This window comes from Chiloscyllium punctatum, chromosome 2 (genome assembly GCF_047496795.1).
Source record: "Chiloscyllium punctatum isolate Juve2018m chromosome 2, sChiPun1.3, whole genome shotgun sequence".
Lineage (NCBI taxonomy): Eukaryota > Metazoa > Chordata > Chondrichthyes > Orectolobiformes > Hemiscylliidae > Chiloscyllium > Chiloscyllium punctatum.
In genome coordinates this window covers 32754289-32771488 of record NC_092740.1, presented here as the reverse complement: position 1 = coordinate 32771488, position 17200 = coordinate 32754289, and the positions used below count along the sequence as shown (strand labels likewise).

The 17200-nt window shown below is 40.4% G+C and overlaps 1 protein-coding gene across 2 annotated transcripts in view; it reads left to right on the top strand.

The window, feature by feature from the left end:
* Window positions 1–9835, top strand: part of enpp6 (ectonucleotide pyrophosphatase/phosphodiesterase 6) — a 45920-nt gene extending 36085 nt beyond the window's left edge. For both annotated transcript variants that reach the window (XM_072594987.1, XM_072594978.1), the window contains 2 exons: window positions 4141–4264; window positions 5164–9835. In XM_072594987.1, coding sequence (XP_072451088.1) covers window positions 4141–4264; window positions 5164–5369 — 330 coding nt within the window. In that variant the 3' untranslated portion in view covers window positions 5370–9835. The remainder of the gene's footprint in view (window positions 1–4140; window positions 4265–5163) is intronic.
* The last annotated feature ends 7365 nt before the right edge of the window (window positions 9836–17200 follow it).

The window sequence follows — 17200 nt, the reverse complement described above, 5'->3', positions numbered from 1 at the left end:
GAGAAGGATGTGCAAACTCTGCACAGACAGTTGCCCAAGGCTGGAATTGGACCCAGGTTCCTGGCGCTGTGAGGCAGCAGTGCTAACCACTGAGCCACTGTGCTGCAATGTCGCAAATTCCTTCAGTTGGTAATAGCATTGTCATGTGAAACTGTAAATATTAGCAGGAGTGAAAATGTAACCAAACCAAAAAGAGATTTATTTTCGCTGATATTGGAGGCTGGTGACATTGTACAGTCAAATGCTTTAAGTGTAATTATCTACAATAGCATGGAACCCTACTAACATTTATATTCAGATTTGAATATACATAAGAGAGGAATTTGTTCCAATTTCATTGGATTCTTAACAATTTCTTAGATAGCATAACTGAAATGTGAAGCCAAATCAGAAACATAAGCAGATGACTTTTGACTTTGGTATGCTTTTTATAGTAACAGTTTAATTATACCAGCTAATCATATTTATGATTGAATACTGCTAATTCCAAGTACAAAGGACAAATAGTACACAGAAATGGAAATCATAGAGCACAGATAAATAGATAACTGCACCATGTAAAAGATAGTCATAAAATGTCAGCAATATCTGATATATATGACAATACTAATTACCTGACAAAGGGACAGTGCTTTGAAAGTTAGTACTTCCGAGTAAACCTGTTGGACTATAACCTGGTGTTGTGTGATTTTTATCTTTGTCCACCCCAGTTCAACACCAGCACCTCCACATCACAGCAATTACCTTGGACTGTCAAGTATTAATCTAGCGAATTGTTGGCTTTATAACGACTTGTGTCAGATCACTAAACCAAACAACAGATTGTTTATCATTTCTAAACACAGTTTAAAATGTGCCACTAATTTATTGATCTGGTCTAACAACCTGTGGATCTATTTTTAAAAATGTTTGTTGTCATATAGATTCAAAGGAGATGTGAGGGGCAAGGTCTTTACACAGAGTGTGATTTGTGTCTGGAATGTGATACCGGGTGATGGTGGTGGAGGAGGCAAAAATGATACGGTCATTATAGATAAGCACATGAATATGCACGGAATGGAGGGATGCAGACCAAGGACAGGCAGAAGGGATTAGTTTAATGCATGTTCAGCACAACATCATGGCATAAAGGGCCTGTTACTGTGCTGTACTGTTCAATTCAATGTGGATTGTAGAATTATGCTGCATGGAAAGGGAACAGTCTTGCTGCATAGCTTCCAGAAATCCCTTAAATTACAACTGACACCAAATGACTATGATTCTGCTCATGGAGTTAAATACAATTAAAATAAAGGGTTGTTTGGATCTCAACAAGCAAGTAAAAGTAGCTCTTCGTTATGTCCCATGATTTTCAGATTAATTCCTGAGTTGACATTGGTCAGCATTTTCCGACAGCCAGATAATTATTTCTGCGGTTATGGATGGGAAGTGTGTGCGGGGAGCTTGTGGAATCCTTGGCTTTCGTTCCAATCCTTTGCGGGATGAGAGCATTGCTGCCTGCCCAGTATGTATTACCTGTCCCTAGTTGGCCTCAAGAAGGTGGTGGTGAGCTGCCTTGGTAAACCGTTGCAGTCCAAAAAAGAAGGCATGGCTGACTCCAGAGGAATAATCTGGGAAATTGAAGACGCTGCTGGGCAATTCCCTAAGCATGGAACTTTCCGAAGGAGCCTGTTAAATTGAGGAACTTGGAGAATTTAACCGCTGTTAATAAATAGTTATGCAGGGGAAGTTAGACTGTTAAGTTTCGAGATTAACTCCCGAGTAACTATTTAATTGAACCCGAACTAAACTTCCACCAGACCCTGACCAGATATACCTCTTACACCCCTGAACCCTACACTCCCATGGCCACTCCCCCAGAATCTGGCACACCCCTCCTTTCTCCCCGTGAGCAAACACTCTAACTTCTTCAGGACTGGATCTGAGGCCACCTTGTACCCATAGACTTTGATGCTTCCCCTCTCACCAGCTGCCTGAAGTACACCTCTCTCCCCAAACCTAACCCTTGAGACTTGATAAACCCTTGTCCCTTCCACTGGACCTGACTTTACCCCTCCTCTGGCTACCAGACACAACACCCTTCCCCCAACCCCATCCACTCCTGCAAGTGACAAACATGACAAACATAAGAAAATGTTGGTAGTTGACACCCCGGCTCCATTATTTCCCGCTTCAGGACCCATCCACTCCTGCCCTGCAGCCACACCTGATATTATCCCCATCATGTAACTGACATCCCCCTCACCCTCAGGACCTAAGGGTTTGCTGTCACAGCTGACCCTTTGGGGTCCAACTTCTACAGCCAGACCCAACACTAACCTTATCACACCCCCAGGAGCCAACACCATCCACCACCACCTCTTACTTATATTCCTTGCCACCCTGGCAACCTACCCACCTGACACACTACTCATTGACACTCTGCCCACTTGGCACCCTACCAATTTTGCACTCTACCTCTGGCACCCTACATGTCCAGCACCTGACCCACATGGCACTCTGACCATTACCCACCCAGCACCTACCTCTGGGAACCTGCATTAGCTTAGCTACTTGTCCTTTCAAAGCAGCTGTCAAGGTGACTGTCTGTGATGCGGGGGGTTTGCATTTCAGAATACAGCAGCTGCCAGACGCATAAAAGGGGATGTTGTTTGCTTTCTGTACTGTTCTATGCTAAAATGGACTGGTCATAATGGAAGTATGCATCTGCATCTTTGACTGAAATCTGCATGTTAAATCCATCTCATTCTGTTTACTAAAGCCCTTATGGTTTCCTGTTCCATCATTTGGGCAGAAGAAATGAAGGAAAATTGGGTGAGTATAGAAGTGGACGTAATTTTAATTCCACTTATTTAAACTGAGGGAATTGGATAATGTAGGGCAGAAACGTCAGTACAGACCTGTTCACCCACACGGATCATAAATTCTATGTGATTCCCCTTGCTGATTCCCCTCTGTGAGCTGATAAATATAAGTGCAGGAACAGATAAATCTGTCTCAGATTTATCTTTTTCTGGCAGAAGATTCTAAGTCACCACAATTCATACCTAATCATGACAATAAATTTTGATTAGTGTCATATAACTCTGTTCCAAAAAGGTCATTTTTACAGCTCCAGCTGATTGCACTTATTGAGATGCGAAATCAGAATTTATCGCAATGTGGAACTAGAGGGAGCATAATCTGTTAACTCAGTCTGGGATATTAAAACAGAGCACAATAAACCACTGTGGAAATGTTTGCTTCAAGAACAGATTTTTGTTGTTTATTGCCCATAGGACCATTGATATTCAGACTTATTCAGAATCTGGATGGATCTGTTCAAAGTAATTCAGTCATTCTCTTTGACATTCCTATCAATGTATTCTCTTTCTCAGTTGGCTTTCCTGAAGCCACTTCCATTATTCCTAATTACCACTGAAAATAATTGATGTTCGAAAGGTATGCCCAAGGTCTGGAAATAGAGCTTCCTTGGGGAAGACTAAACTTCAGAGGTTAGAAACCTGCTGAAATAAGCAGGGTATGCATTGTACAAACTGAAAATACTTGAAACTCTCACAGGTCATGCAGCGTCTGCGAGGAGAAGAAAATATGCATCATGTCAACGCACTTTCATAGGAACTATAAAACGTAGTGATTTTAAACAGAGGCGGGAAAATGGGTAGAGGTGTGCAAAGAAGAAAAAGGAAAATTTTTGTAAAGGGAAAAGCAGCACGGGTTAATTAATTGATGGTGCAAGGCAAAAAGGATGATAAAGGAACAAGTAAGGAAATGAATGGTGGAGGTGAAGTCACCATAGTTTAACCAGACTGTAAGGCTGCTGTCTTCATTAGAGAGAGACAACTGGTGAAGGTTTAATCTGAGGGTCACCACACCTCAGGCAAGGAGAGAGGTTGAATCCTTTCAGGTAAACTCAGCCACTACAGGAATTGAACACACATTGTTGATGTCACTCAGCTTCACAATCTAACTGATCCCCTTGATTGGGTTAAAGGCGGTGTAAATGGCAAAAGGAGATTCGGAGCTTCAGTTATGTTTTCCAGTGTGTAGTGGTACAATGAGAATTGCTAAAAGATCTGGTTCATTTTTTGACTATTCTCTAGCAATGTACAGTTATATTTTTGGCTGTATTTCTTTCAGAATATACAGAAGTTGCCTTATTGGGCTAATGGAACAGATGGCAAGAAGGGTTGGCAGCATGGATGGCATGGCTATGACAATGATTTGATGGTTATGAAAGGATTCTTTCTGGCCTATGGACCAGGTAATCATTTGATACTGTTCTCAAATTTGTAAGTTGACTTTCTGAAGAGAATTTTAAGTATAACAAATACAACTTAAATTTATGTACTTTCTTACATAATAAATCGTGCAGGGAAACATATTTTATGGTTTTTGCATGTCCTCCACTGCATTCCAAACCACTGGCAGTTGCTGTTCAGAAATCAAGGCTGTATGTTCTGGAATTTCACCAGTAAACATCTTTGCAACTCATCAGCTAACCACCATACTTCCAATTTGTTCCCATTTCCAGGTTTATTTTGGACCTCAAACCAAATTGAGGGCCCCTTTTGAAAGTGGCATTGTTCCATCATTCCATTTTAACAAAAACAGAAACATTGAATGAAATGTGTGTACTTAAATTGAAGCAACGTTTCTGGGTGTGATGATATACTCTGCTGTTCCTGCTAATAGGGGCACCATTGAATTCTCAGTGAATTCCAACACTTCTCTATAGAATTAAGCACAATTAACATAGGGATGCAATAAAGCACTCTAAGAGGCTTACTTCTTTAATTTTCTCCCATGAGGATGAATGAACAAAGTTCTACGGGAATGGCATAATTTCTAAGTTCTCTTCCAATTCATACATTATTCTGATTTTTAAATACATCACCAAATTCTTTAGCACTGACTGGTTCAATATGAAAGCAAATTTACAATTAATGTGAAAGCAAACTAAATAACAGATTTGGAAGGAACACACATCAAAGTCTGCCAAAGTGCGTCCCCGCATGGGTTTAAGGACTGTTTTTCACCAGTGCAAATCTTAAATTGGATTGCTATAAGATGATTTTTTTTAAGTGTCCAATTTTGACAGTAGCCAAAACGCTAAATTTTTTAAAACAATTTCATGACTAATTCAGTTTTTATGTTGTTCAGATTTCAGATCAAATTACAAGGCACCTCCAATAAGAGTGGTTGATGTATACAACATCATGTGTCATGTTGCTGGAATAAACCCATTGCCAAACAATGGTACATGGTCCCGAGTGAAGTTGATGTTGAATAACGGCGTGAATTTGTCTTGCACTGCAAAAGCTAGTGTAACTGTGTTGACACTAATGTTGGGCTGGGTCTTTTTCTGATTTGATTTCACTTAATCTTTTAAAACATTTGAATTGAACTCTGTGATTTTTACTAAGATTGTTCTAATTAATTGTCTTTGGATATTCAAATAATGTTTAATCATACTGTCAAAGCATTGGACCCTAATAGCTTCCTACTGAATGCTGTAAAGTGATCCTTTTTTGAGTAAAATGTCAATGTTTTATAGTCTATAATGCACAACTAGTTGAACACCTCCCATGCATACCCAGAAGTAACAATCCTACCGCTATCCTGACTCTAACACTTTGTATATCCCTTCCTCGCTTTGGCAGGCGTGCATTCAGCCATCTTGGCCCCATGCTGTGAAGTTTCTTCATACATCCTAATGCCTCATTCCCCCCCTCTCCTCCTCAGAAATCCTCACAGCGCCTGAGACCCGGGTTCAATTCCCGCCTCAGGCGACTGACTGTGTGGAGTTTGCACGTTCTCCCCGTGTCTGCGTGGGTTTCCTCCGGGTGCTCCGGTTTCCTCCCACAGTCCAAAGATGTGCAGGCCAGGTGAATTGGCCATGTTAAATTGCCCGTAGTGTTAGGTAAGGGGTAAATGTAGATGTAGGGGTATGGGTGGGTTACGCTTCGGCGGGGCGGTGTGGACTTGTTGGGCCGAAGGGCCTGTTTCCACACTGTAAGTAATCTAATCTAATCTAATCTAATCTAACAGTTCTTTTAACAAGCTCTCGCTTAGACTTCCTGATTTCTTCTTTAACTTTATTTCATCTTTGTCTGATGAGGTTCCTGTGATATTTTTCGTTAAAAATGAAAGTTGTTGATATGATGCAAGTTGTGTTGCTAAAGAGTTGATGTCCTTCCCGGACGTGATAGTTCCTAAGATAGTTCACTCAGAACAGTCCAGATGACAGCATCAAGTGGAAATTTAATGAGTTCCAATATTATGGTAGCACCAGAACACTGTTCTTCTTGCAAGATCAAGGAGACATTTGGTTGGACTTTACTTCTTCCTTTATTTGATAGAATGCTATTTTTAGCAAGAGATTCAGAAACTACATCATGATCCTTTACTCAAACTACATTTCACAATGCAGTCTAATTATTGTGGAGGAGCTCCTTAAGGGTAGATAACGTCCTATTGGTGTTATTGTGAGACTATTAATCCGCAGATTTAGATAACATTCTGGGGACCTGGGTTTGAAACCGGCCATGGCAGATGGTGGAATTTGAATTCAATAATAATCTAGAAATAAGAGTCTAATGGTTAACATGAAACCATTTCCGATTATCAGGAGAAAACTCATCTGGCGAACTAATATCCTTTAGGGATGGAAACTGCCATCCTTAACTGGTCTGGCCTACATGTGACTCCAGACAACTGCAAAGTGGTTGACTCTTAAAATGCCGTCTGTCCAATGAAGGATGGGTAATAAATGCTGGCCCAGTCAGTGATGCCCATGTCCAATCAATGAATGTACAAAAAGAAACTCTTCTACATTCTCTCACTAATGAGTGAACAGACAGGAATGCTCATGTTCCAATTAGATTTTTTTTTCCCCAGTAGAACCATTGCCAACATAAGAAAGCATTAAGTTTGGCATTAGCCCTGGTTGGATTAAATATAGAATAATTCTGCACCTTGATGATATATTGTTTTATATAATACACCCATTTCACTGCTTGCCATAAATCACATCAAAATGCTTGGTCAGCTTTCAGGTCACTAATTATGACAAGATGGAGAGCATGCATTTAGCAAGTTGTATCGTACTAGGCTCCAGATTGTCTGCTCCTTTGGTTAAGGAATTAGGTGATGGGTGAGCCCAGTGAGGGAAGTGACATGTACCCAACAGCCATTTTGATGTTCAATGAGCTGTTTATAGACTCAAGTTGGAATTGTTGGCCTTTTGGTTGAGGAAATCTTTCCTTAGGGAGCTGCCAGCCAATAGAGACTAGTTAGCTTAGAATCAGGGTTTTGGTATATGTTTGGGCATCTCAGCAGGTGCCATGCTGACATACCCCGATGTGAGGTGGGGTGCATGGTGACAGGATTTAAGGTGCTGGGGGAAGGGGGAGTTGGGGCAGCCTGGGGAGGGTGAACAGTTGGCAGGGTGAGTTTAAACTTCCCTCTCCTGCACTGGAAGTGGCAAGAGCTAGAGTGCTTCAGGCAGGCTGACTGCCTACAGTTTCAATCCAAGAAACAAGGATAGGGCTGGAAATCCCAGAGATGATCCATCTGGAACATCTGGAAGTCATCCAACCCCAGTGAAATTCCAGGCCCTTTAGTCACACAGTAAGCCCTGACAACTGCAACCTTGAATAACCTAATGTATGCTCCTCTCCCTGCACTGTAACAATCATATTCACAAATACAAGGAGCGATTTTACCAAAGTAAAATTCTCTGATGCGCAAGAATATGAAAGATGAATGTGTTGTTTCAGTTCATCTATTGTTCCAGAAACCCAGCAACAATCCTGGGTTGTCTACATTCAAATAAGGATGAGCCCATCAAACTATAACTGCTCAGCTCTTGCTGTTGTTGCCTGGAATGAAAACCTCATCACAGAATTGTCACACAGTATACTCCCAGTCCCATCAAATTTAACTTGCATACCATACAGTGTCCATAGCTGTCAATCTAAAAGGTTAAAAATCACACAACACCAGGTTATAATCCAACAGGTTTAATTAGAAGCACACTAAGCACACAAATCAATTTGAAAGCTAGCCTACTTGCAACTCAGACCAGTTGGTCTCTCCTCAGTAACAAAGAACTAGGTGTTGGGAGACCAGGCTCTTTGCAAAATTTAGTAATGGCATAACACACTTACTCAGATGTATTCCTATACCTCCAGGAGCCAGTGAGAATCTTTTAACTGCAATGTGAGCAATCCAGCTACTAGTTTCAAGATCACAAACCCCAGTGAATCAATGTAAACCCGTTTATAATGCATTCATCCCCAGTTTATAACACCCACTGTCCTTCTGAAGGAAGCTTGATAATGATTCAAATATCATGAAATAACAAAAGAAAAATGGCTCATAACTGCCACTTACATGAAATGCAAGAGAAGTTCACCTTCAAACCCATACCCCAGCATCCACAAATATCATTGATTTTGCCCATTCTCTGTCAGAAGAATGCTGGGAAGAATGTGGCCAAAAGAAAACCTCACTTTTAATCCTGCATTCAAATCCAACCATTTGCCAGTACATTCATAGACTTCTTATGAGATCCACTCATCTAGATGCAAGTCTGTCCCAGAGTTGCCTCATGGATCTGTAGTGTGGACTAGCAAAACTTCCATTTCAAAGAGGTCTGTTCTTTTGCTTTATTGAAATTCAAACCTTTCTGGCACAAACAGGGATTGTGAGACAGGTGTGAATCAGAATGAGCCAACATTTGCAGTGATGATAGTGACAAGACTGACCTCAATCTTTGCCTTTACTGTGTAAAATTGCTAGCAACATTTCTGGCAGTCATACATGCATTAAAGTTGCAAATCTGGAATAGTTGCTCGCAGGTACATCTTACTCCACCACATGCTGCACTCTTGCAATATTAACAGATTCGAACAACACATCTTCAGGTGAATTGAAGTGAACTTTGCTTTCTTCCACATTGGCCTCACGGTAAACATTATTCAAAATGTTAAGTGTGATGCATAACTGGGTGTTTGATGATGTACTAGCTCCAAATTACTGCAGAAAAACTGTCCAACCCTGAAAACTAAACTGGTATTGACGATCAGTCCCTCATGATAGAATTTAAAAATTCTATGAGTTGTGAAGAATAAAAGCAATGTTTGTGTTTTGTAGAAGTCTGTTTCTCATGTTTCTAATTTTAAGTGTTAAGTTTTAAATTTCAACCCATTTGTATGTCTCAAGCTATATTTCACTTCTTGCAAAACAATTAAAGACTGAATTAAAATCCATGATTTTTAATTCCTGGTTTGTTGTCTGAAAGAAATGATTTAAGCTAATTCGCTGATCAGCTTCCTTGGTGACTTCACTTCAATGGAGATCACAGATCCTCTCCGGAAAGATCCAGTTTCAAAGTCATCTTGGAATTGGGAGAATTGCTGTTCTAATACCTGCTTCATCATGTGGATAGCTTCCATTGACGGCAGTGGGGAGAGCCATCCTTTCATTGTTGACTTCAAAAACCAGTCCTATGAAGCACTAAGATTAAAAATGCGATGGAACTGAGAAAACTTGCCCAGCTGGGCCATTCCTGTGCATGCTGGACCTGAAGTAGAGTTAAGCTGCTGTTCAAACATATATAGTTATAATCAATGACATTTTTATGAGAAGAATATGTCCTTGGTATACGTAGGTGGAAAATGGAAAGAAATAATTAAATGAAATTTATATCTGAATTGTTAATTGCTGAATGCTTGTTAATTTTACTGTTTAAACTTACAAGCTCCTGGTTGTAAAGTTAAGCTCTTGAAAAAGAATGTTTTCCTTAATTAAAATATGTCACTGAAATGAATGGATCACTTGCCATGAAATTATTGCAAATCTGTTTCTTTCGTTGTACAACTAGAAGTAATTGCATTTGGTTACATTTGTAGCAACAAATTTAAAGAGTCACTCAATTTTACTTTTACCCAGTGCTTGTTAATTCTTATCAATTTGTGAGAGAATTGTGCTGTGTCCTGATATTCCTAGAAGTCTGACATAATCATATCACTTAACACAGAAACTGAAGCGTGTGTGTAAAGTATATTTTTATATCTTCACACGTGTGTGGCAAAAGGATACCATGTTGGTTTGTTACATACTGTAGTGCAGGTAAGACAGATGTTTGCATTCTGGATAAACAAGAATACATGCATGTAGTCATAAAGTTCATGAATAATTTTGGAATAATGACTTCCCCATTGTAACTATGTTATAATTTTTTCACCTCTCTGCAATTTCCATACAAATCTGTTTCTACTTGATAACCCATAGAACTACACTGATCATCTTTTATATTCTTCATAATGTAGCCAAATAGATACTTGGTCCTTGATCCTTCTGTGACATCTGCTGTCTTCAGCATTGCCATTTCCTTAATCAATACTGCTGCCCCTCCTCCCTTCCTTCATTTTCTAACTTCCCTGAATACTGCATATCCAGTAATATTTAGTAATCAGTTCTGACATGGGAAGTAGGTGTTGCTGCATGAGATGGGTATAAAAGTGGATTGCCCTGTTTAGCACTCAGACATACAGATATACTTTATCGATTTTTTAAGCATTGGGAATCAAAAGTCATTTTGGGTTGACCACATAATGGGCATAATTTTCCTGCACCTCCAAACACCTCATTGACTGTGTACGTTGCTCTCGATGTGGCCTCCTCTACATTGGAGAGACATGACACCAACCTGTGGAATGTTTCAGAGAACATCTCTGGGAGACACACCCGAAACAACCCGACTGCCCTGCGGCCTATCACTTCAACTCCCCCTCCCACTCCACCAAGGCCATGCATGTCCTGGGCCCTTTCCACTGCAAAATCCTAGCCACCCGACAACTGGAGGAAGAACTCCTCACCTTCCGCCTTGGGTCCCTCCAACCACATGGAATCAATGTTGATTTCACCAGTTTCCTCATCTCCCCTCCCCGCACCATATCCAACCCTCCAACTCAGCACCGCCCTTTTGAACTGTCCTATCTTACCATTTTCCTTTCCATCTATCTACTCCACCTCTTGCCTATCACCATTACCCCCCCACCTTCATCCACCCATCACAATCCTTGCTGCCTCCCCACCAGGCCCACCCCCCTCCCATTTATCACTCAGCCCCCTTGGGGCCCCTCCACATTCCTGATGAAGGGTTTATGCTCAAAACATATATTCTCCTGCTCCTCGGATGCTGCCTGACCTGCTGTGCTTTTCCAGCGCCACACATTTTGATTCTGATCTCCGGCATCTGCAGTACTCATTTTCTCCCACATATTGGATAGTATTACTTTAGTGCTCCATATCATATAAACATCAGTTTTATTGCCTGTTTTGAGCATTTGCCCACGTTATTTCTAAGACACATATTCAGCTCCAATGGCTGCACTGTAAGAAATTCAATCAGAAATGCTCGGGTAAGAAATTCAACTGTGTATCCTTGGTGCTGATGGTCTAATGTGGACCTCCTGGATTTGCTGGGGACTGGCAGCAATATGGCTGTCAAATGTGTGGTCAAACCAATGATCTACATTGATATTGAACAAAGACAGATATGGACACTTCTGCCTCCAGGGAAACCAATGGCAATATGTGAACAAATTTCCTCCACTGTCTTGCAAATTTTTAAATGTTTTCTGCTCAGCATATAGAAAAGTGATATCGAGAACCAGGGAGTAGAACAGAAAACTTACACCAATTACTTGAAGTTTCATATGTCGTTGCATAGTAGTTTTTGACAAAAATATGTGTTGGATTGCCACTGTTATTAAAATGTGACATTAACTTGGAACCAACAAATAGTTTTATTTAAACAAAAGATTTGATTGAATAGTATATAATTGATAGCAGTGAATGAAACCATTGCTATCATCCATGCTTCAAACTGGATGTGAGGCAGTACGATTTGAAGAGGAGCATCTGCACAGCAAACTGAAACCAAAAGAAATGTTTGTGTTTTCTAGATTTCAATACGTACAATAATGCAGACTGCGCTGGTTCTTTATACACAGTGGGAGAAATCTAACATGCAATGGCAAGATGGGTCAAGTTGGAGGAGTGATTGCTGAATGCATTGACCTGTGCCAACCTGAGGCCTGAGACAGTTTCAGTACCCATTCGGCTACAGGTCCAAAGTAGGCCCCAAATGTAGTGTTACAACATGGGGTAAACCCCCCTGCTTAATTTAAACCAGCAACACAGAAAAGATTTATCCTGTGCAGTAATCTGTGAAAATTTGACAGGCCAAGAACTATTTAAAGTAACCATTAACAACTTTACTTCTTAAGGTGTAACAGTGATTAATTAACTAACAACTCTTTCCAATTCCTTTCTCTAACCTTTCTTTTACCTTTAAACTGGACAAAGCTATATACATTCTCAAAAATTCTAGAAGCAGATAAGGTCAAATATTTGTCAATAGCAGTTGCTAGGAATTTTATGTTATCAAGAGCAATGTTCCAGCTCCTTCTGGCCTCTCAAAAATCTTTATTTTTAAAAATTCCTTTCCTGGAAGTAAGCGTAATTGGTTAGACTAAAGTTTATTGCCCAGTAGCAAGCCACAATGCATATGATTGTGATGTCTCATAAGCTAACCAACATAGAGAGGGGTCACCCCGAACATTGCAAGCATTTGCAGAAAAAAGCGCATTCTTTTCTGAAGGAGATAATTTAGCGAAGACATTTTTCCTCACTGGAGTTCGAAGGAAAATGTCTACCCTGCCAGGTGCATGTCTCAGATATATACCAGGGGTTTGTGAACAGGCTTGATTGACAGGTTTGCATCCATGAGGGTAATTCTAAGGGTCTGGGGTCTTAATGAGTATTCATAAGATGATAATGTATACAAAATAGGTTCCAGTTGATCATGATCAGGAAACTTGTCCACTGGAAAAGTTCTGAAAGCTTATTATCAGACCTTAATACCGCAGTCAGGAAGTGGAAAGTTTGCTTCTCACCACACTTCAATAAGTTCCAGAAAATACTATCCTGCAGCCTGGGTTTTCTGCTCCTCAGTGAGATCTAGTCAGCAATATAACTTGTGGTACCACTTCCCTAACATTGAGAGCAGAGTTAGAATCCTAGAATCCTACAGTGTGGAAACAGGCCCTTTGGCCCAACAAGTCCACCCGACCCTCTGAAGAGTAACCCACCCAGACCCATTCCCTTACCCTGTTATCCTATATTTACCCTGACTAATGCACATAACTTACACATCCCTGAACACATGGCAATTTACCATGGCCAATTCACCTAACCTGCACATTTTCAGATTGTAGGCAGAAACTGGAGCACCTGGAGGAAATCCACGCAGACACGGGGAGAGCGTGCACACTCTGCACAGACAATTGCCTGAGGGTAGAATTGAACCAGAGTCCTTGACGCTGTGAGGCAGCAGTGCTAACCACTGAGCCACTGTGTCGGGTTGAATTCTTATATGGTAAGGTTTTTAAAAATATTAATTCAGCATTTTTTTCATACTTTTGAATTTTATTTAAGTTCTCCTTTCATTGTCCCACCAGCAAGGAACAGAATATTACCTGCCATTTTAACCCACCAAGTAACTGTGATAATTCTTACTTCTTCTTTGCCGTTCATCCAGTAGCTGGGATTCTTAAAGCTCTGAAAATGCACATATTTGCAGTTGCTTTATCTCTTACACCATTTTACAAATGATGTGTATGTAATAGCTGCCATAGACTGTTCTTGCCCCTAACACTTTGGGCAATTTAGCACAGCCAATTCATCTGGCCTGCACATCTTTGGACTGTGGGAGGAAACCAGAACACCCAGAGGGAAACCCATGCAGACAGGGGGAGAATTCACAAACTTCACACAGACAGTTGCCTGAGGCTGGACTCAAACCCGGGTCCTTGGTGCTGTGAGGCAGCAGTGCTAACCACTGAGCCACCCTGCTGCCCCAGTAAAAACTAGATCAGTCATGATCTCATTGAATGGTGGAGCAAATGAGGGCCCAAATGGCCTATTCTTGCTTCTAACTGTATGTTCATGTGTATTTCTCTAAACATAGAGGTATTCATGTTTACATGATGCAGCACATGGTGATCTATGAAATACAAATGTTAATGGGTACATGTTGAATATTACTGTGCTGCTTTGTTTTCGTTAGCACTGGAGTCACATTAAAATGGGGTCATAATTGGAAACATATTTTGCAATGCACTGCCATACAGCAAAGCTTACTAGGATCCTAAGGTGAATGTGTTGACTTTTGATGATAGGTTGAGTAAATTAGGCTTATATTTCCTGAAGTTCAGAAGAATGAGAGGTAAACTCACAAAAAGATATGAAGTTCTGAAGGAGTTTGACATTGTGGACTTCAAGAGGTTGCTTTCTTTGACTAAGGAATCTAGAACACAGGGTACAATCACAGGGTAAGGGACTTTTCATTCTAGGACTGAGAGGAAGTGAAATTTCTTCAGGTAATCTCAATCTTCAGAAATGTCAAGCTGAGAGGAGTATAGATCTTCCATTGTTGACTATATTTGAGGATGAAATAAAGAAATGATTGGTCACTCAGGGAATTAAGGAAAACGGGGAGTAGTCAGTAAAGTGGAGTTGAAGACTGAGGTCACACTGAGTGCGTTAAATAATGGAACAGACTCAAGGGGTTGCTTTAGATCCTATTTCTTCTCCTACTCTGGAACATGAATGTGTAACATTGATTTTTGTATCTCCCTTAACTGCTGGGGTTCCAAACATTGTTAAATCTCTCCACTTCTATATCTTTCTCACCTATTTACCAAGCTTCTAAAAACCAAGCTCTTTGACTAACCCTATTGCTCAGTTGCACTAATAGCTCCTCAAGTGTCTTGGTGTCAAAGTTGGTTTGATAATGCTTCAGTGAAGCACCTTTAAGATGCTTGACAATGTGAAAGATTGTAAAGACCTTTTCATTTTTCTGTGTTTCTGATTGTGCATTGAAGTGAGAAAAAGACTAAAACCAAGGGTTTTGGAAGGGATTGCTGCCCTTTTTAAAACAAGCTGCCAGCACTCATTTTAAGTGCTGTTTAAACTGCTGTTTGTTCAAGCAGTGGAGAAAGTTTAATTGCAGATGAGCTACAGCTGAGGATAAGGGGAAAGGGGTACCAAAGGAGATTCACCCAGCAACAAGGAGCTGATGGTCTGTGAGCAGTTAGTGATGACTGTGGTATTCTGCCTGCCAACAACTGGGTACAGAACAACCTCGAATATCCGAACGAGATGGGAGGGGTGTACTTTGTTTGGATAACTGAGTGTTCAGATAACTGCTTGTTTGGATAATGGATCATGTTTTTACGGGACCTTGAGATGTTGTTTGGATAATCCAAAATTCGGATAATTGCTTATCGGATAACCGAGGTTGTTCTGCAATTGGATCTTGCATAGCTAAACAGCTTGTGGGTATGAATGCTTGTGAGAATCCATCGGATCTCAGAAAACAAAAAAAGCTAATCTTTCATCTCTCACAAACAAAAACCTCAAGTCTGAAGAAAGCCTGTCCACTTCCCCTCACCCGTTGCTGTAAGCAGTGGCTTTTAACCTATAAGAGATTTATACATGTGAACCATGCCCTCTGTGCCTCCTATAAGCAAGTGACAGTATGTAGAGAAGAGAGATCAAGGAGCAATAGGTCTTCACAAGCCAAAAGGATCATCTCAGAGAAGCCTATTCTTCAGGGACCAATGAATTTCCTTCCTAGACTTTCTATCTATCTTTTAAACCCATTTGTGTCTCATCTGTCTGTGTGTGGCTGTAGGGGGAGTTTTAAGGGGGTTGGAGCTTTAACCAGTAGAGTTATATGCAGACAGCTCATAATTATTTACCTGTAGTTTGAATCTATTTGTTTGTAACTTGTAGTAATACTTATTAAGTACAGAAACCTGATCAGTTTATTGTCAACCTGGGACTACTAACAGCGAAATTGGGGAATTCTGTGTACTTTTTATAAAATCTTTAATTTCTTCACTGACTCTGAGAATAGCAGGGCTTGATTACCAGTGAAGTGTTGAGAGTGTGTTGCTGGAAAAGCACAGCAAGTCAGGCAGCATCCAAGGAGCAGGAAAATCGACATTTCGGACATGAGCTCCGGCCTGAAATGTCAATTTTCCTGCTCCTCGGATGCTGCCTGACCTGCTGTGCTTTTCCAGCAGCACACTCTCAACTCTGATCTCCAGCATCAGCAGACCTCACCGTCTCCTACCAGTGAGGTGTACCAAAGTGCTATTGTTATGATCTCAATTGATGGTAATACAGAAAAAGTCAGATCCCAGTGTGAAACCTAGCTTCATAGATTGTATTTTTGAAATTTGGCAACCATGGTGGTCAGTAACTGAATATATTCACACAAAGCTGTCAATATACCTCTAATAAAAGAACTTAAGTGTATTACACTAAAGAAAATTAAAGAAAGCTGTACATATATGTATATGCAAATACATATAAAACGTGATCATTTAGCAGGAACTTATCATAAACAGCAAGAAGAAAAATCCAACCTTTTTCTCCCCAGCAATACCCTTGACAAACATTCAACACAAATAGTATCACTCTCATCTACATTGTTTACTTTCTTACTCAAACAATAAGCTGACAAGCATTTCCATTCAGTGACTTTGTTCACACTCTCTAGACAGGGTAACTCATTGACCTTCCTCTGGCTTTTACTACTTTGAGATTAAGCAATACATTTAATAGCATGAATCTTTTCTTTTGAAATTAAATGTCTTCTGGCCTTTGGCCCCTCTTTTACTTTTCCACTGTCAAAAAAAGCTCAACTTTATTTAAACAATTCAGCAATTATCCCCTGCAGGTAGCTTCTCTTGTCATATAAGCTTTTGTGACACAATTTCTTGGAAAGGCTGTTTTGACCCAATGCTCAAAAAGAAACTTCCAATCATTTTTTAAAAAGTCACAGAACTGAAAACCAAAACCTCAGGTTCTAAATATTAACAATATTCAAAGTTTGTGTAGAGATTTGTAGCTCAGGTGTTGGTTGCCATGGTTGTGGGTATTTTCGCCAAGCTGGGAAGTTGATTTGTAGACGTTGCGTCCCCTTTCTCAGTGACATCATCAGTGTTTTGGAGCTGCCTGTGAAGCGCTATTGTATTTTGTCAGTTGGTTGGAATTTATTTGATTTCATTCCTGCTGCTTCTGATTGCTGGTTCCAGTTATTTGTTGCATCGAT